This window comes from Plectropomus leopardus, chromosome 15 (genome assembly GCF_026936395.1).
Source record: "Plectropomus leopardus strain MGB_pleo_1.0 chromosome 15, ASM2693639v1, whole genome shotgun sequence".
NCBI classification, from domain to species: domain Eukaryota; kingdom Metazoa; phylum Chordata; class Actinopteri; order Perciformes; family Serranidae; genus Plectropomus; species Plectropomus leopardus.
The window spans coordinates 26,055,753-26,075,047 of NC_142190.1; the positions used below are offsets into that span (position 1 = coordinate 26,055,753).

The 19,295-nt window shown below is 39.1% G+C and overlaps 3 protein-coding genes across 8 annotated transcripts in view; 1 reads left to right on the forward strand and 2 right to left on the reverse strand.

Annotated features, from left to right (window-relative positions):
• Positions 1-4,057, reverse strand: part of nyap1 (neuronal tyrosine phosphorylated phosphoinositide-3-kinase adaptor 1) — a 44,174-nt gene extending 40,117 nt beyond the window's left edge. The window contains exons 1-3 of one of the 2 annotated variants that reach the window (XM_088087996.1): positions 3,931-4,057; positions 3,678-3,770; positions 2,380-2,438 (exon numbers count right to left, since the gene is read on the reverse strand). In XM_088087996.1, coding sequence (XP_087944122.1) covers positions 2,380-2,412 — 33 coding nt within the window. In that variant the 5' untranslated portion in view covers positions 2,413-2,438; positions 3,678-3,770; positions 3,931-4,057. Of the gene's footprint in view, positions 1-2,379; positions 2,439-3,677; positions 3,781-3,930 lie in introns of those variants that run through there. The other variant, XM_042500011.2, reaches the window with a different exon arrangement.
• On the forward strand, positions 1,516-4,987 carry mogat3b (monoacylglycerol O-acyltransferase 3b). Of its 4 annotated transcripts, none has more exons than XM_042500016.2 (8): positions 1,516-1,599; positions 2,042-2,132; positions 2,340-2,447; positions 3,244-3,314; positions 3,592-3,796; positions 3,944-4,118; positions 4,227-4,411; positions 4,491-4,987. In XM_042500016.2, the coding sequence occupies exons 1-8, from the start codon at positions 1,531-1,533 to the stop codon at positions 4,643-4,645; spliced, it is 1,059 nt and encodes a 352-aa protein (XP_042355950.2). In that variant the 5' UTR covers positions 1,516-1,530; the 3' UTR covers positions 4,646-4,987. The 4 variants fall into 4 exon arrangements, with proteins under 4 accessions (XP_042355950.2, XP_087944125.1, XP_087944124.1 ...); XM_088087998.1 differs by having other exon boundaries at positions 1,533-1,552; XM_088087999.1 differs by lacking the exon at positions 2,340-2,447.
• Positions 4,988-6,401: 1,414 nt separating this feature from the next.
• Positions 6,402-17,939, reverse strand: srrt (serrate RNA effector molecule homolog (Arabidopsis)). Of its 2 annotated transcripts, none has more exons than XM_042500014.2 (20): positions 17,825-17,939; positions 17,022-17,140; positions 16,716-16,844; positions 16,487-16,633; positions 15,551-15,739; positions 13,160-13,329; positions 11,832-12,016; positions 11,640-11,750; positions 11,389-11,554; positions 11,116-11,264; positions 10,964-11,025; positions 10,761-10,839; positions 9,437-9,622; positions 9,178-9,348; positions 8,733-8,886; positions 7,862-8,055; positions 7,276-7,426; positions 7,004-7,096; positions 6,797-6,896; positions 6,402-6,650 (listed from the first exon to the last, which is right to left on the reverse strand). In XM_042500014.2, exons 2-20 carry the CDS (start codon positions 17,138-17,140, stop codon positions 6,575-6,577), a joined length of 2,631 nt encoding a protein of 876 aa, XP_042355948.2. In that variant the 5' UTR covers positions 17,825-17,939; the 3' UTR covers positions 6,402-6,574. The 2 variants fall into 2 exon arrangements, with proteins under 2 accessions (XP_042355948.2, XP_042355949.2); XM_042500015.2 differs by having other exon boundaries at positions 6,786-6,896.
• Between the last annotated feature and the right edge of the window lie 1,356 nt (positions 17,940-19,295).

Below are 19,295 nucleotides of genomic sequence, written 5' to 3' on the forward strand. Positions count from 1 at the left end.
TGCTGTCATTTAAATTGCCTGATTAGACAACTTCTCAGGACTGTGTGGGTGTGCACTTGATTGACACCTTCCTCATCCTGCTGTTCCCTTTTGTTGGATCCATTAAGGCGGGAAACTTACACTGCTGCCATTCTCATTGGTTCACAGAGTTTGTTGACATCACACAGCTTCCGGCAAAGCTCCACCTAACTTCAACCTCACTAATCCACTTGAGTAACTGAAAACACCTGTGTGTGTGTGTGTGTGTGTGTGTGTGTGTGTGTGTGCAACAGAGGTGCCCCCAGTATGTCTTCATTCATATCGTATGTATCTCTATATGCATGTGTTAGGCTTTTCATTTTTCTTCAAATAAGCTAGTTATGTGTTTCCTTATACATGGCCGTTACCACATATAAAGGGCTTGCCGTTCTATTATTCCTCGCATAACACTCCTACAGCACTTTCGACTGAAAATAATGACGGCTCATGTGTTGGATGCAATGGGAATAAAGCTGCTAATGTTTTGAACATCTATCGCTATGCTTCTTGCAATCTTTTTGTGAGAGGAGAAATCGCGTAACATCACTCAATGGAAATGCAGTCGTCTCGCCATTGTGTTTCTATCAACATTTCAAAAATACTGCTTAATTTTTTGTGCAAATCTGTAATGGAAACCTGCCTAGTCTTGATATCAGTGGTTAAATGCCATATGAGCGCAGTGCAAAGCAGCAGCAATGAGCAAGTCAGTGAAACACAAACATGCGCTAATACACGTTTAGCCAGACCAGCTCACCACAACAAACCACAGAGAAGCTCGGACTACAACACACAGAGGGAGCGTACCTTCAGTTTCTGCTAAGGACACCATTACTTAACCATAATTTTTAAATAGCAAATAGTTGTTTCCTGCAGTATGCTTTGAAACTATGTCATGTACAGAATCTTTAACAAAGCCTCCATTTCAGTTTCCAGTTTCAGCAAGACCTGTCAGTGAGCATGCACAATAGCAAAATTCCCTTACTTTATTCCTGCTGTTTCCTCTCTGTTTTACATTAATTGGTTCAGGGTGCAGAATCCCTTCACTGTGAGAGAGGCTTGTATTGTGAAACAGCTGCAGGAAGTGTCACGTTTCACTAACAGCAGCTTATCATAGGGAAGGCACATAAAAAAAGTGAGCAAGAACAATATTTCTGTAACAGTAATTCCAGTGAAAGAGAAATTTGCATCCATTCATGAGGATATAAATAAAGATGTGTTTTTTTTACATTTGCATTTCGTATCATTAAGTTACATAATACCATCAGGACAGGCTGACATCTAATCTTTTTGGCCACTAGAGTCACCCAACGCAAAAAAAGACAAACAACACCGAGCCAGTCGTAAAATCACTGCATGTCCTCCAGGAGATGCTATACAGACTCAGTACACAAAGTATTCAACGATAAAACTTTGTCATGTTTATCTCTGAAATCACTTTGTTGTGTGTCAAAGTATCGGGGGAGTGGATTTGTTATCAGCAGGTTTACATGATCTGGTCAAAGTGCATCCTGCATGTTGTGCATTTCCTCAGCTGGTGAGTCTGCATCCATTCAAATTAACACTGGAATAAACTCTTATAAGGTGAAGTATTAACATTTTATCCTTAACTGTACGATTATAAAAGCTGTTTAATGTAGTCTTGATGACATTTACACAGAGGTGTCTTGTGGCCACACGAGCTTGGCTGTTAAGTTTTATTTGTGAGCAAATTTAAACTAAGTTCACCTGTCAGCTAATTCACAAGTAAGTTATTTCAGAAGGCTGCAGTCTTGCAATGCAAGTTTTTAAGTCTATGGCTTTACTAAAGAAAGATTTAGAGCAAAAGCTTAAGTCCTCATTACTGATGCAATCTGATCTCTATCATAAAGATGGCTACCATAAATTCCATTATCATCTTAGATAAAGTAACATTTGTCATTTCTACAGGTATAAAGTATATGATTTATATAGTCATGACCTTTAGTGAATGAAAGCACAGTTTCAAATGTTATTGATAGCTGAAAATTGATGGTATGCCCTCCAGGTTACAGGAATGGCTAAAGAAAAAACTCAGTGGAAGGAGTTTTTAGAGGTAGTGAGTACTCTGCAATGGGTACTATCCTTTCTCTTCTTAGGTAAGATCCCTCTACATTAAGCCTTTTTTGAGCATGTTTAACACGAGAATGTATGTCAATTATAATTGCAGCTATAGTTACATTAGCTCGCCTGTTAATTCTGTAATTCATCACTCAATTATTTTAATCTGAGCTAATTGAAGACATCTCTTGTCCCTCTAAAAAATGAACTCTGGTATTGTCCCACACCGCACAATACAACTTCAGGAGTGGCCTGTATTATCTTGATGGTGTACCTTATGTTTACCTCATTGTGGCCGCTTCCCACTCTGTACTTCATATGGCTGGTGATTGACTGGGACACCCCTGAAAGAGGTAAAGAAATTGACATCATTACGGTATCCACAAAAATGGAAAATCATAGACATTGTCTTAATTCCATATTACAAGGCTATTCTGTGTTGGAGGAGTGACAGAATCAAGTTTACTTTAAAAAAGCCAGTATGTACACTTTTTTCAGTGTGCTGTTTGACACTTGATTGTCAATTGACAATTTTATCATGATGCATTCCACAAGGAAATTAAAAACGCACAGCTGGAAATCATTCAAACGAATGAAATCATTACAACAAACCAAATAAATGTGATTGTAATGACTGTATTATTTCTGTTAGTATACAAAAAAAGTATACAATATGCTAACCTTTGAAGTAATTCGTTTTTCATATACAAGAAATCATCATACTTCAACATCTTATACTTACACTGTTTACATGCAGCCATGCATACTCCAAAAAGCATACTGTTACATGTTGTTTATCACGTCAAAATACGGAAAAGTGGAACAGCTGGACCTTGTTCTAGTATATAGAAAGTTTACCCCAGAGATGGTAGACTACTAATTACAAGACCGGTATCAAATTCTGAATATTGTCATATTAAGAATAATACTGGAATATTAGTGTGCATGTAAACTTAGTCACTTACTGTTTTAAATATGCTTCATTTTGTCACTTTTCCAGTGTCAACACAATAAACAGCCATGTTGATTTTTTTGGTGTATTGACAACAAAAACAATAAACTACTGAAATTAGTATATGATGCACACTGCATACAGTTAGGGTTAAATTAGGACACAGTATTTTTTAAGTTTTTTAATGTCTCCATCAGGGGGCAGGAGAACAGCATTTGTGAGAAACTGGAGAGTTTGGGAGCACCTCAGAGATTTTTTTCCAATTAAAGTAAGTTTAACTTTGTATCTTTTAAAGCATCCGTCATATGTGGCATTCTCATCATCTGTTCATATTTGGTGTGAAAACATGATGTGACAGTGATTGAATGAGGCTGGCCAGCAGTATAACTATTTTAAAACAAAATATTGCAAAGACATTAAATATGACTCTGTTGCTCTGCTGTGATTCTTTATTGTGGCGTATTATAGGGTAAAAGTTTGGATTTACGGGTAACGGCAGAGATCGACTGAAATTAACTCTGTTAACTGTTCATTTTCTTGCTCAGTTGGTGAAGACGGCTGAGCTGAATCCAAACAAAAACTACATCTTAGGTTGTCATCCACATGGCATCATGAGTGCTGGAGCCTTTACCTGCTTCAGCACAGAGAGTTGTGGCTTCACCGAGGTGTTTCCTGGAGTGCGAGCCTCCCTGGCGATACTGGCTGGACTTTTCAGGATACCACTCTTTAGGGAGTACATAATGAGCGCAGGTATTCAGAACAAAGTTTGACTGAAGGACTGAACTTTTGCCATAAACCATATCAACATCTGAACCTTTCTGAAATACATCTGAGACTGCAAATGGAAAGACAAACTTATCTACATGTGACTGTTACTGTCTTACTTTGCCCGATCAGGTCTTTATCCAGTCAGCAAAGCGAGCCTCATCCACCTCCTCTCGAAAAGCGGCAAGGGGAATGCGGTGGTGATTGTGATAGGCGGTGCTGCCGAGTCTCTGGCATCCTCTCCTGGAGTCAACACAGTGGTCATGAGGCAGAGAAAGGGATTTGTCAGGATCGCCCTGGAGTTTGGGTGAGAGCTCTCTTAAAAACATACATGAACAATTAACAATGGCTTTCATTATGTTCTTAGCAGCCCACACCTGGACACACTGATTTAACCTCTGATGACCTTCCACAGGGCTGATCTGGTGCCTGTTTACTCATTTGGGGAGAATGAGCTTTTTCGACAGGTGATTTTGTCAGAGGGTAGTCTAGGTCGGAAGTTACAGGACCTGTTTAAAAAGATCATGGGTTTCGCCCCGTGTCTTTTTGTTGGTGAGCACATGGCTTTCCTGCCCTACAAGAGTCCCATCACCACTGTTGGTGAGTGTTTCATTACCCTGCAGATAAGCCTAAATTTCTGCACTGAGCCTGTTTTATACTAACGCTCTGCTTCTTTCAGTGGGAAGTCCAATCTCTGTGCCAAGGCGTGCCACACCTACTGAGGAGGAGGTCGACCACTATCATGGTCTTTACATGGAGGCCCTGTCCAAGTTATTCCATGATCACAAGGTCAGCTGTGGACTTTCTGAAAGTCACAAGCTTAAGATCATTTAGACATTTCACTTCCAAATGAACTACATAGCAGTTTTTCTCTGCTGCTTTTAGCGGGGCTCAGCATGAATGTTGGTGTGGATCTGATGTGATGCAGGTGTCTTTGTTCATACTGTAAGTTCTGACTGTATTTGAAAATATTTAAATGAATTTGTGCTTTGAATAATTAAGATGTGATGCCCAGTATGAGGGGAAGTGTGTTCCCAAAGCAGTGAATGTCTTGGTATGCTATCTTTGTCATTATCATATTTAAAGATCGGTGCATTTCTAACATGATTACAGGGTAGCTAAAAAGGTTTGCTGAAAAGACAGCAGGTGTACAATAAATTATTGCTCATGTCAAAATGTGTTTGCATCCTTGCTAAACTTAATCCTGCTGGTGCATTTTCATGAATTGCGTAAATGAGACACCTGTCAACATGAAACTGTGCTGCAGTTCTTACCTGTGATTTACATTTGGAATGAGCAGGACAATGGGAATATTTATACACGGTGGTATTGTTATTTTTACTTAAAAGAATGTTGAATAGTTGCTGCATCACAACAAGGGTTCTACTTTTTTTTTTTTTTTTTTTTGTTGGAAGCTGTGTCAAATGAAATGACCAGCCAGCATGGATGTGTAATTAGAGGGTTTACCCAGCAGAGGGCAGCCATTCATCACATCTGCTTTACTTTCTTTACCAGAAGGGTTGGCAGTTTCAAGGCCTGTGCCACCACAAAAAAAAGAAGTGCGCATCCACTACTGGCTTGCTTAGCACCACTGAGATAAGCTAACATTACAGTTTTGCTGAGAAGGGACCCATTAATGTTTACATCTTGCCCTGTCATAAGCTTGAGTTTATTATGAGTGGATGCACGCTTCCTTCTGCACAGTGATGCGGTTGAATGACGAAGTTTGAAAGAAAGGAAACTGCTCACAAGGTCTGTGGATAATCTTGAGTAACCAGGTCCTGATTTCTGGAAAAAGACATTACTGTGAGTTTTTCCAACTTTTTTCTTTCTTTCTTTTTTTGTTAGTGCTTTGAGCCGCACAAGCCAGGAGCGCTGTAGTTCCATTATATTGGAAAGAAAGCAGACATCTCTACGGCCTATGGATGCAAAATATTGGATTTTTGCTGATATCCGATATACCGCTATATAACAACTCATCTGGTCAATAACTCATACTGATACATCCACTTTTTTCCCCACCTGATTTTAGTGATCATCGAGTCTCCTCTGTACTGGAATTCACCTCATATTACGCAAACTCTCATCATGATGGCCCACCAGCAGATAGACATAAAGTACAATACTTTTAAATGTATGCAATATTCATTTGTGCAAAATAAGAAAATTCTTCAACTTAGGTTTGATGTTTTGTACATGTTCACTTTGTCAATTAAAAAAAATAAATAAATATATATATATATATATATATATATATATATATATATATATATATATATATATATATATATATATATATCGGTTTGTTATATCTGCAGAAATCAGCATATTAGCCAATTCTGATATTTCATTTTAAAGCTAATATCTGCTAATATTAACATGCATCCCTATAATGGCCAACATCACCAACACAGCAACTCACATAAAAACACTAAAAACAATCCAGACTGATAAATGGCAAAAAAGGTAGGGTGGAAAAACATGTATTTTTGATTTTGGGTTGACTGTTTTTCTGTTTCATCAGGTTGCTCTGATCTCCTTTAAGTAACACAATTGAATTTTATTTGATACATCATTAAAAACATATTAATATCATTTGATCACAACTTTATTGAGGAACCAGTTTACATCAAAAGTTTGTTCTTGTCGCGCAATAATTACAAAATGAAATATTTTGGAAAGGAAAAAAATCTAATGATTACCAGAAGAAACAAGAACACAACACTGCCAAAGAGTGAAGACTGAAAAGACCAAGTGAACCTTCTAAAAGAAGTCCATATCATCTGGTGCATCCAGGTCGCGATATTCAATGATGTTGCGTGGATCGCCGCGTGACATTCTGAGATGATCGAGGGTGCAAGGAGAAAAAGACGGACCCAAGACAGAAGAAAATAAATGACCATAAAAAGAGGTTCACAATTTTCCAATAGCAGAAAAGGGAGACGGCTCATGGCAAAATAAGGATCACACGTACAGTGGTCTCACCTGAGGTTGCGTGGCTTTCCCAGGTAGCCACCTTGTCCACGGAAGTTGTCGTAGTTGCCTCTGCCTCCTCCATATTGGTAAGGGGGGTTAGGAGGTCCGCCTGTAGAAATGAGAAATTCAAAATCAACTCAAAAGTAGAGGTCTGATTGACACTTACATTTCCACTTACATTTGCACTTAAAAAGAAAGTGCAGTCAGAGAACATACCACCGTAGCCCATCAGTGGGGGACGAGGCTGTCCAAATGCCATTGGACCCTGAGGACCTTGAGGAGGAAATGGCATGCTGGGAGAAAGCAAACCTGTAGGACAAAATCAAACACAGAAAAAGAATTCATATTGTGTAAAATATATGAGTCCATTATTTAAGTCCTGGTTGAATAGCAGTGAACTGATCCATTTATTCAGCCAGTCTCTGCTGAAGTACTAAAGCCTTTATTATGAATATCTGAGTTCGTAGACATTTTGTGTCAAGCTTGACCTGGGCCTGGAAGAGGAGGAAGTTTCATCTCTGGCAGCGAAGGTCTCTTGGCATCCATCAGGAAATTGTTGAAGAACACAACTTCTTTTTTCACTTCTTCAATTTTGTCCCCGTGTTTGTTCAGGATGTGCTTCCGTACAAACTCTGGGCCCTTGAAATAATTTAAAATGTGAAAGGTCTAAGCATCACAAGAATCAAGCGACAAAATCATCAAAACATGTCAAAAGATTTTGACAAAATGACATTTCATCACTTCATCATGTTATGCTGTCCTAACGAGGGCTGGGTAACAAAACCCAGTGTCAGTGTAGCACTGGTTCCTGCACCAGCGGTACCTCCACACTGAATCATGAGGCCAATTTGGGGGCCTCATGATGTGTGTCTGCTGGTGTGTGCCACTAACTGGGGCTGCAGCGACCAGAGCAGAGAGTATGAAGTTATAAACAACAGCGCAGAGTGAGAACAGTTTGGGCTATATGTTAGTGAATAAATGCTACAATCCTTAAGACCAAAGCAAAACTAAAAAAAAAAAAAAACAAACGATACCCAACTCTAGTCCTAATTACTTTGTATTACAAGATCTCACCTTGAATTTCTTGCCACTTAATGGGCAGAGCCATTTGTCCTTCCCCAGCTCCTGAGTGTTGGCATTTACAAACTTCTCCACCTCCTCCTCGGGATCCTTACGGCCCATCTTCCTCGCCTCCTCCTCAGACAGGACTTCTTTTAAGCTGAACAATGGACTCAGCTTCTCCTCCATCATCTTCTGCCATTGTTGCACTGTAGCATAAAATTGTGACAGGTGGGAAGGTTATAAGGAAAGTTTAAATACATATGGTTTTAGTTTTTTAAGCACCCAATAGGGAGGGACACAAACTCATCAAGCCACCGTGTCATTATACAAAATGTATTTTTCCCACATATTTGTAATTTAAAAGCTTTACATAATACTGCAGCTTTCTATCTACATTAAAGATAAATAGTATATATGTACAGTTCATTGTGCACTGAAGTGTTACACACATATGAAACATATTTTCTTGTGTGCTTTTTTAAAGATTAATTTTTGGGCTTTTGTGGCCTTTATTCACAAGACAGCTATAGTGTGAAAGGGGGAGAGAGAGGAGAGGACGTACAGCAAAGGGACTGAAGTTTCAAACAAACAGCTGTGGCACGGACATAGCCTCTGTACATGGGGTGTCCGCTCTACTACATCTAAGATGTTACGTGTTAAGTTGTTAAGAAAGTGCAGCAAAATTGCATCAGAGCCTGTGGCCACGATAAGGTGATAGAAAACTGTAGTCCAAACTCAGCCAATATTAATACAGTGATTAAAAGATGCATTTAAAAACAAGTAAGCAAAGCTAAACAGTAAAATATATTTTATCATGTATGAACGTGTCTTCTTTTGACTGCATTTATCCATGCTACACAACAAATAAGGGAACAACACTGACCTTCTCCATGTGTGATGCGGTTAGGAGGGATGGGTCCTCGAACATGGATCATGCCACAGCGATTCGGCATCTCATCCTCACTGGGATATTCACAGGTGTTGTAGTAGTCGATTGAATGCACAACACGCAGATACAAAATCAGACGATCTAAAACCTAGAACGAGGTAGATGAGGAAGAAACTTTACGAAGACTGAAAGTTAAGATTTTAAATTATCCAGTTTTTAACATCTGAATGATAAACACTGTGTATCAAGGATACAAGTAGAAATATTTTTTTTAAATGTGCATTAAGCTTCAATTTTATACCAATTGTAAAAATTTTAAGATGTAAAATGTGTAAAGTATATCATTACTAAACATTACAAATACATGGCTTATGTTACAAAAAGGCTAATTGCGCTGCATGTAAATTCAAGAATTTACTCATAACTGCGAGAGTCAAACCTTGGCTAGTTTGTCATCCCTCTCCACAGTCGTCTCTGTTGGGTTTCCCTCCTTGGCGCTCTCCTCAGAATCCATCCCACTCCCGGAGCCCAGGAGCTCCTCCTCCTCAGCACTCACCTCCTCGATCAGGTAATCGGTTATGTTCTTCAAGATGGGGTTCTGGGCTGGGAACTTTTGAAATCACAAACCACGTGTGAATGAATAATTCAGATATTACAAGATCATCTGGGAACAGTCTGTTTAAATTGTAGGGCAGTACCTCTGTACTCTCTTCCAGGGACTTGATGCTCCACAGGTCTCCTTTCTCATCCAAGGCATGAATGAGCTTGGCAGCCAGCTTGATGTCATTGCGGAGCACCTGCTTGTGCTGAGTGATGCCATTAATATTACGCACCCTGCGGGCCAGGTCTCTGTTCACCCCTGGTGCCAGTTCACAGTCGCGCAGCTGTGAAAGGTAAGAGAGTAAGACAGGAGTTTTAACGACCTCTACTGCTATTTAGGAAATTATACAAGTACCTAGAGACCATCTGATGAGGGAATCACACCAGCAGCAGCACCAACCCATGACTGAAAACGAATGTGGTCCAGGGGCATATTTCTGTTGCCCTTGCTCAGTATGGGGGTGGTGGAAAAAAATCCATATGCCATAGTATCGCAATATTTTATGTAGCATTATCGTATCAATACACAGACCCCATGTATCGATTTTTAAAATTATATAAATTAGTTAAAAGTTTAGAATGTTCTGTAAATTTAGATCTTTACCGTATATAAAACTAGTATTGACAAAATTTTCCTTTGGAGGCAGAATTTACAGTTGAAAAAGGGTAATGAATTGCAGTATATCCTTATATGTGTTATTAAAATACTCAGTATGTTGCTTTATGTTTAAAATTGTAACATATTGTATCGTGACCGCGGTATTGTGCTAATATCGTATTGTGGAGCCTCTGGTGATTCTCACCCCTACATCAGACCACACCCATCTTTGAATTCGGCCTTAATAGTGATCTCAACTACTCAACCTCACACCTGTAATGTTTTATGATTGTATCTCACACAGCTGTGACATCACCCTGTTGACAAAATGTGTCCACACACATATCAACACGTGGCAAAGTACTCAATACTGCGTCTGGGGTAGTTCCTGCAAAAATAAGTGTCTACACGACTACATATTGCCATGACGACACACATGGACATAGACACACAAGGTGTAAACAATACCGGCTCTGTTGTCATAGCTAATAATAAAAACAGGTGCAAAGTACTTCACTTATTTCCCATATATTTAAGATGTTTTTGTTTATCAAATATCAATGATTTCATTTAGATAAGTGTGGTAAAGCATGCATTTTAAATAAGAACAGAGAGTCGAACATAATGCTTTACAAATTCATAAAATCCTACGATTCGCTAACACAAGACAGGTGAAAAGTCCACACATAGATAATAAAACAGATAAGTCATCAGAGGCTGCATCATTTTGACACAAAACACCTCTGTGTCTCGTTGTGAAGCTCTACGCTCCATATCAAAATCACGCGGTGACAGTAGTGTCAACAGCTGAGTGTCACACTTACTCGGATATTCTGAAGGTTCCAGCAGACCTCTTTGATGTTGACGCTGCGGTCGAACGTCACCCAGCAACGTCTGAAAAACCTATAAGAGCACAGGGTTCGTTTAACAGTGAGTAGTCTCTTGCTTTGCACAATGTGTAAATGAGTTAATCCCACAAACATCATTTTCAGTGTGAGAAATTAAAGGAATGTTGTTTTTAACCGACCTGCGCTCTGGATGGGGGTCAGACAAGCAAACGCGCAGAAAGCCGGGGTACCGCCGGCAAAGCTGAGAGAGAAAAACAAAATGGTATTAGGTTTAAACAAAGTGTCAATCGACATCTCCCGTGTCACACAACGCCACCTGTGTTCAACTCACAGCAATAATCTCCGCCTTAGAAATGGTGGGAGCGATGCTCCTCATGAACAGAGAGCAGGTCCTGTGGAGAGGACGCGGCCTGGGGGAGTCATCTTTGGGCTTCTTTTCTTCTGTGTTGTCCTCCCCAGCAGTCTCCTTCGGTTTCTCCTCTTCATCATAAGGTGGGGGATATCAAATTGGTGGGAATGACCAGGTGATGAGTTATCAATAGTGGGGATATAGACACTGTACGGTGTTTCTGGACATAAAAAAACGGGAATTCTGAATCCTCACCTTCACCCTCCTCCTCCTCTTCCTCCTCATCCTTGTCTTCTACCTCTTCTTTCTTCACAGGTTTATCAGAGCAGTTGGAATTTGAGTCTGAATCCGAGTCGGAGTCACTCTCCGAGGCGCTGGCTTCATCATCGCTGTCTCCGCTGCGCTTCCTCTTTCTTCTCGGCTGATGAGTGAAAATGAAAACAATTCTGGCTATTTGGTTTTGTCTCTTGTTAGCAATTAATTTCAATAATGGAAGCGACGCTTACTTTCTTGGGTTCAGGCATTTCTTCTTTGGCAGCTTCTTTCTCTGCCTCCTCTTTCACATCCTCCCCTTCTGTCGCAGCAGCTCGCTCTGTGCTGGCAGAGTCGCTCTCCTCCTGTGGCACAGTTTACCGTCACCAACACAACACTGTGAACTCTCTAATGCCTGACAAAGACTGGCAGAGAACAAAACCTACCTTATCGTTTTTATTTTTCTCTACTGAGGGTTTGCGGTCACCGTCCGAGGTTTTGAGATCCTCTCTCTTGGGAGGTTCTGCACCCCCTGAAGCAGATGCCAACTTCTCCCTTTCTTCCTCCTCTTCAGACGGCATGTCCAAGATGCGAAGGTCATGATCTGTCCCTCCCTCCATCTTTATCACGGCTGAAAGCAAGCAAGAAGGTACATGGTTCAGGCCACCCTCACCTTTAGGTTCAGTAGTAATTATCAGGGTGTCTACAGATATCAGACACTTAAATTTAATGCTTTGAAGACCTTTATTTACTCTTTATTTATTTAACATAAAGACTATACATAGAATACACAAATAGGAGATCATTACAATAAAGTTTACTTATCACACTTTTGGTCTTCACGTGCCCATTTTAAACCACTTAAGGTACAACTTCAATGGTGAGTTTTATGCATTTTTTATGCATATACTCAAAACTTTACTGTTTACAGTCCAATGAAAAAAGAACAAGAAACATATAAAAATGTTTGATAAAACAATAATAACGAAATAAAATATAAACCCCAGTTAAAATCAAAAACAAAAGAAAGGAAATGGAGAAACAAATAAAACAAACAAGAAAAAAAAATACACACAAAAAGTTATATTAAAAAAAGGAGGTAACTAGAGCTCTGGCATCACCTGTATCATAAGGGACCATTGTTCACTAAACCTGTCCATTTTCAACTGTAACATTTCTGTAATTTATCCATATTAAAGATATTTTTCACCCCGTCTCTCCACTGATTCATGCTGGGGGGGCTGCAGCTTTTGTATTTTTTTAATTTATTTTTTTGCCGCCAAGAGCAGAGTCCTCAGTAGATTAATCGTTTTTCTGTCCATCATATTATCCAGACTGACACCCAGTATGAATGATGCTTGGTCTAAGGTGAAGTCAGTACCTAACCTCTTTGTGATTTTTCTTCAAGATCATTTTGACCAAATTTAAGAATCTTAGTCAAGCATTGCAAGTATAAAGCTTATGTGTGGCCCAGTGCAGAGTTTGGATTTATGTCGGCATACGGTGATTGCAGTCTACATTTTGCCAACAGGCAAGTGCAAGTCAAATAAAATGACAGTGTTAGGTTAGTCAGTAGGTTTAAAGATTTTTTACATCAGAAATGTGGACTTTCACGCAGAAGAGCATGACTCATTTTAGCGAAAAGATAGTAAAAGATGGATACATGAAAGTAAATGAAGTGTTTGGGGTAATTAAGAACTTAGAAGTTCAAATTTTAAACTATTTAATGACTTTTAAGGCTCAATATTTATAAAATTGAATAGTCTAGTCTCACCTGCATCCAGAACCTTGATGATGGCGGGGGTCTGTTCAATGTCCAGGGAGACATTATCAAACCAGCTGTTCTCCATCAGGAACACGAAGACATTGAGACGGTTGCGCAGGGCACTGTGGGCCTCTGCCTTTAGCCTGCTGGCCTCATCTGGGTGATACTTGGACCTGAACCTGCGTCCAGAGTCGGGATCCACAAAAAAGTGGGGAGGGAATGACGGGGGTTGGGATGAACGGGATGTAAAAGTTAGAGAACAAATACATATTATATATCCACGTTGCAACTGTGGTGTCATACGATTACACTGAGAAACATAATTTACTTTCAATTTATTTTTTAAATGCTGATGTTTGTTGGGAAAAGTTCAAAATGCCAATTTCAGCCAGTAAAATGTAAGTAAATGTACTGTGTTCTGTGTAGCCTAGTCCTTGTGTTAGGTCATTCAGTGTGTGCATGTGTTGACTCTGTGATTATTACAGATAAATTACTGCACATTGTTTGTAAATTTGAGATTAACTCCCCAAAATTAAGGAAAAAACACAGCAGAGAGATTATAAAATGAAGCAATCACATATTCAGAATTTCACATTCAAAATGTTGATCATTGAGTGGACTACAGTTACCTTTTCTTCAGCCAGTTTATTAACAAATAAATACAGAGAGAGGGTCTCCTCTGTGATAGTGCGCTCCACTTCACCCCAATGGTGTGTCTGTTTGCACACAAATTTTGGGATTCGATTTGATCCGAATGTAAAAAGAAAGTAGCGTAGAAAAAGCAGAAAAGAACAAAAAAAAAATCTCTACGCGCGGAAAGATTACTTGACTGTCTATCTAAAATCCCTGGTACTGTGTGTCTAAGAGCAACTGCATTGTGCGCAGTGCATGCCCTTGCTGTCTAAAACCGATTCTTGCTGATGAGTTCCACTTTTTCTCATCTTCAAAAAAACGTCGTCAACGTAGTAGTAGAAAGGGAGGAAAAATGGGTTATGGCAAAACAAAACAATTTTGCATGATACCTGTGAAATAAGTGTAATAAGCATTAACAGGCATTATACAACTGGAGAGGTATAAAGGTCAAAGAGGAAAATCAACCCAGTCAATGATAATGACAGTATGTGCTTCAATCTTACTGTTAAGTGATTGTGAATACAATTTAGAGGTGTGCATTTATAGATTTTTCAACATAAAGAAGATGGGACGGCTGATACACTGTTATGGGTATACTTCTTGTCTGTCTTCATTTCGTCAGATATTGGTTTTATCAGCACCTTTGAAACCCCCTTTTTAAACTCCTACAACACATTTACGATCACATAAACAATCATTTGTGCACTAAAGTTGAATTTGGGTTGATTTTCTTCTCTTAAAAACTTCAATGTGACAAAAGTCATTAGTGACAAACTCTATTGTGGGCCAGGTCCTACTACATGGGCGGGACTGCACTTGGGTTATTTAAGCAAGCACCTGAAATGTGTCAAAAAGGCTTAAGGGACCAGTGTGTAGGATTTAGGGGAAAACATTGGTAGAAACTGAATATAATATAATACGCATGTTTTCTCTAGTATATAATCACCTGCAATTAAGAGTGTTTGGGGTTTTGTTACCCTAGAATGAGCTGTTTATACCTACGTGGAGAGCGGGTCCTCGTCAACGGAGATAGCCACGTTTCTACAGTAGCCCAGAACAGACAAACCAAACCATGGCTCTAGACAGAGCTATTTGCATTTTTAAGTCAGCAGCCCTCAGTGACAAACCAAACAGCATCTATAACAGCTGATTTTTCACCTGAAACTGCTTTATTCAGTGTTTTTACGATCCGTAGGTCTGTCGTTTAGGTGAGGGAGAGACTTCTGTGGATAATTTAGCTTCTGATAAAGACCCCCTGAACATCTGGATCATATCAAGTTATCAGAGAAAAAAATATGAGCACAGATTAGCAGGTGCTGGGCTCGTGTCCTGTATAAGACAGACTGAAGGAATCCTAAGCAGGAGTTCATGCTTGCCACATGGGAGAAGTTTCAGATGGTTGCTGTCTGAAATCCTCACCGCTAGATTCCACTAAATCCTACACACAGCTCCTTTAAGTGAAGGTATGATATTCAGTCAGTTACAACAAATAACTGAGTTATTAGCCATCAAATAAATATGACTACCTCAATGCCCCACAATACACCCACCATAGGACCAGGCCCAACCTATTAGACTGTTATTTTAAAGCGGTTTTCATCTAAAATAATTATGAAATGTAAGCCAAAAAAGAGGCTGTCAAAATCTGGCGACGGCAATCATAGATTAAATAACTATACATTATAGTTCAACAAAATTAATGACTATAGTGCAAATATATTAAAATCTATGCATATTCATGATTAGTAAAGACAACTGAGATCGTACCACTCTTCATCTTTATGAGCCAAAAAGAAGTCCTGCATCTGCTGCCGGCGGAAGTCGATCTTGTACTCATTGTAGCGTTTGACTGCCTCAGTCTCATCCACAGAATCATCCAAGGACAACAGGAACTCCTTAAAGCTCTTCATTATGGGAGGAGGTGGACCCAAATCCATGTCATGGATGTTACCGAGCCTGAGAGAAGAGAGACAAGTCGGATGGAGTTTTGGAAGGGCAAGAAAAAATAGTGGCTTTTTATAATTTATGCATTTGTTGTACGATGAGCGACTGTGCTGTGTGTTTGTTCTCTCTCTCGTCTCTCTTTTTTTCTCTTTTTTTTTTTCATTTTATCTTCTTTACAGACTATATCTTTGCATGCAACTACTTTCCCATACTTTGATGTGGAAACTTAATTCTTACTTTCAAATGTTAAGTATCTCTAAGCCAGCATGTTTTTGTTAAAAAGGCAATAACATACATTAACCCCCTAAACCCTGAGCCAATTTGCCTGATTTCTTTCAAAAACTTGGGGAAAAGGAGCAACAAAAGGAGAAATAACCCTAAAATTAGCAAGAAATTACAAGAAATGTAGGAAAACGAGAAACAAACAAAAAAGAAAGTTATAAAAACAAAACAAAAAAAAACAAAGCAACATGACTTGGAAAAAGTGCTTAAAATAATTCTGTAACATAATTTTAAGTATGCAATTATATATATATATACATAGTTTTTCCCTAGATTTTGAAAATCTACTATTTTCTTGCAATTTGTTGCTTTTCCCTGTTTTTTGACAGATATTGCACCAATTTGCAACATAGGGTTAAAAGGGTTAACAATCAAGACAAGACAAATCTAATAGCTGTAGGACATATTGTGAAGTTCTTATTGAATTCTCAAAGACGTGTAAAACATAATTCAATGAATGCTGATCACATCTCTCACCTCGCCTGAATGGGGATGCCATGATGAGGCTGCATGAGGTGCAGGTCAGGATGGCCCCAGTGCTGTGGTGGACCAAAGCTGGGCCCTCCTCCACCACCATAACCCAAGTCGTATCCTCCACGGTAAGGATCTCCACCATGGTCATCCCTGCCGGGGAAAGACAAAACAGTTTACACAACAGCAAGAAATCCATTTAAAGTTTGTACATTTGTGTTGCAGCTGATCTCACCAGTCTCTTCTCATGCGCTTCTGCTGAGGACTCATGTCGTGTCTGGGCGGAGTGAATCTCTCCCTACGACCTCTGTCATAATCCCGGTACTCTCCTCTGCTGCGCCGTTCCCTGCCCCTGTCCCACTCTCTGGAAAGTTGATTTGAGGAGATATGAGATTAAACAAATATCCAAATTTAGTTACACTCAGTGTGAAAACACCAGACCGATATAATTTAGATTCATTTTTGTTGGATGTGAAATGTTGGCGTAGGGTTTAACTGAATCTGACTGACTAACAGTCCTCTCCACATCTCTCTTTCTTACCTGTCGTTCCAGTCATCTCTGCGTCTGTCTTCTCTCTCTCTTGACCGGTCATAGTCACTTCTCTCCCGTCTGAATTTGTCTCTTCTCCTGCGATCATACTCATCATCACTGTCTCCCATCTCCATGAAAAGAGGGAAGAAGAAAAAATTAACTTACAGTGTAGTATGACAGAATTATAGATAACCAGACTATGAGCTTAGTCATTGTAATTTACAGACAGTCTTAACTTGTGGACATTCGTGGTTGTTAGATGATGACTGCCTATAACCGAGCAAGCACCGTGACTTAAAGAAGAAAATACCATTTAGCTCGTTTAGTTAGCGTCATATATCATTCCAATATTTACATTTACTTGTACTCCTTGGTCTGATTATTCAAATTGTTGTAGAGAAATGCAGTTGCATGGGGGGAAACAGTAACTAAAAGATGAGGACACAAAGATACTGAGATGGCCTCCTGACAGAGAGACGGCTAACGTCTTTCTCAAGTTGCACAAAACAAAAAAACAGTTACTCATAGTGTGGAACGGGGACGTCCAAAAACAATATAAATTGAGTAAAACAACCTGTAAAGTGTGCTGGGATAAATATGTGGCTTCTCGAGTCCAAACAAAGGGGAGAGCTATTGCTTTAGCATGGGTTAGCTAACATTAGCTAATAGGCTAACGTCACATTAGCTAACGAGAAAGGTATAGTTCTTATTCATTTAATGTAAGAGACTTTACTTGTATAGTCTTTTTTTTAACAACAGAACAACCGCTTTCCACCACTGAAACGATACAACACACGGGTGCACATTAATACCTTAATATAAAAATGCGTGGACGGTGTTTGCGCTCCTCCTCCCCTTCACCACTTCCGCTCTCGTCTTCTTCTTGATATTATTGCGGCGGTAGACAAACACAAAATTACGTATTACCGCCACCAGCTGGTTTAAAGCTGAAGTGTGGATCAGAAATGTATTATCATTTTACCATTTTATTTCCGTTTTCGTCGACACGAATTGATGTGTTACCACTGAATGAAAATTTCAAACTCAATAAGCTTATTCATGTCTGCACTATTTCATCAAATTGATATATTGCAGATTTCTGTTCAGTGTTTTAAATAATAATAATAATAATAATAATAATAAGACCATCAAAATATTAAATATATCATGTTTTTGAATACTGTCTTGCTGCAAAGCATGAGTTTGTAATGTCTGACTCACCAGGTGTCATCAGGGTTTAAGATGCTTCAGTCACAGATAATCGAGCCCTATTTTTATGCAAATCTCATTGAGTAAAAACTCATTTCAGATAAAGATCTTGCACCAGCACATAATTCCTAAAATCCAGCTTGCAGCAGATACTGAAGCAAGAATGATAATTTATAACAGAAATATTTATGAGAGAAATATTGGAATTAGTAGATAAATGGTCATTATAATACATTTTTATTTTTACTCTACCCAAGATAACCAAGCCAGAATTAGATATTTATAGTGGTATTTTAATCTTTAGCATTTCCATTTATGCTTTTCCACTTTTAGAAGGATAGGTTTACATTTTTTTCAAGTCTTACAACACTTGTCGCATGCCCGTATGTACAATGAAAGAGCTAATATTGCTTTCTGGCATCATTCCTTATGCACTGATCCCTTCTTGGAGCCTATTTAATTTAATAACTAATAATTTAATAACCCATAGGGGATTGATCTGAAGATAACAGGGTATGAGATCTAAGCCCCTTGAGTTCAAATCAAGAAGTGGGTATTTTTCAGAGTTACTTTCTTTTCAGTATGAAAATAACTCTTGTATTTCCTCGGACGGTGTGTCTTAACTGAGCTGTGGTGGAGGAATATTAACAGAAAGAGACTGTAACTTTTCAGGTCATTTTGAACCCCTTGTTTTTAGAAAGCATTTATATCTTCCAAATTACATGTTACCAGCAGTTGAGTGGCATTGTGAAACAGGAGTAAAAGAAAAAGTCACAGTGAAAGGACATGGTATTTGAACAATAATATTTTAATAGATTAAGCTCTTACATTTTTCACGTCATTATCCAATAAACTGTTAAGTACATCCTTTTCTGGAGCTTTTCTTTGTTCTTCCTCTGAACCTTAACTGCTGCCTCATATAATCCAGGATCACCTGTGGCCACTCGTGAGTCGTCTGCCCTTCATCCTCTATGATAAATGCAGAATGCATTTGTTGTGGGAAGGTATGGCTGTCCCTGGATCCAAATGGAGAGACTCCTCTGGGTCCACCGTTGTCTTCCAAACGACTGGAGA

What these genes read in the sequence shown, in the direction of transcription:
- srrt (XM_042500014.2), bottom strand. Translation starts at nt 17,140, where the DNA reads ATGGGAGACAGTGATGATGAGTATGATCGCAGGAGAAGAGACAAATTC. An exon ending in GGCATCCCCATTCAGGCGAG is followed by an intron (nt 15,740 to 16,486) that starts GTGAGAGATGTG and finishes CTCTTCTCTCAG; the next exon opens with GCTCGGTAACATCCATGACA. An exon ending in CCCACTGATGGGCTACGGTG is followed by an intron (nt 6,897 to 7,003) that starts GTATGTTCTCTG and finishes TCATTTCTACAG; the next exon opens with GCGGACCTCCTAACCCCCCT.
- mogat3b (XM_042500016.2), top strand. Translation starts at nt 1,531, where the DNA reads ATGTTGTGCATTTCCTCAGCTGGTGAGTCTGCATCCATTCAAATTAAC. An exon ending in CTGGGACACCCCTGAAAGAG is followed by an intron (nt 2,448 to 3,243) that starts GTAAAGAAATTG and finishes TGTCTCCATCAG; the next exon opens with GGGGCAGGAGAACAGCATTT. An exon ending in AGGATCGCCCTGGAGTTTGG is followed by an intron (nt 4,119 to 4,226) that starts GTGAGAGCTCTC and finishes GACCTTCCACAG; the next exon opens with GGCTGATCTGGTGCCTGTTT.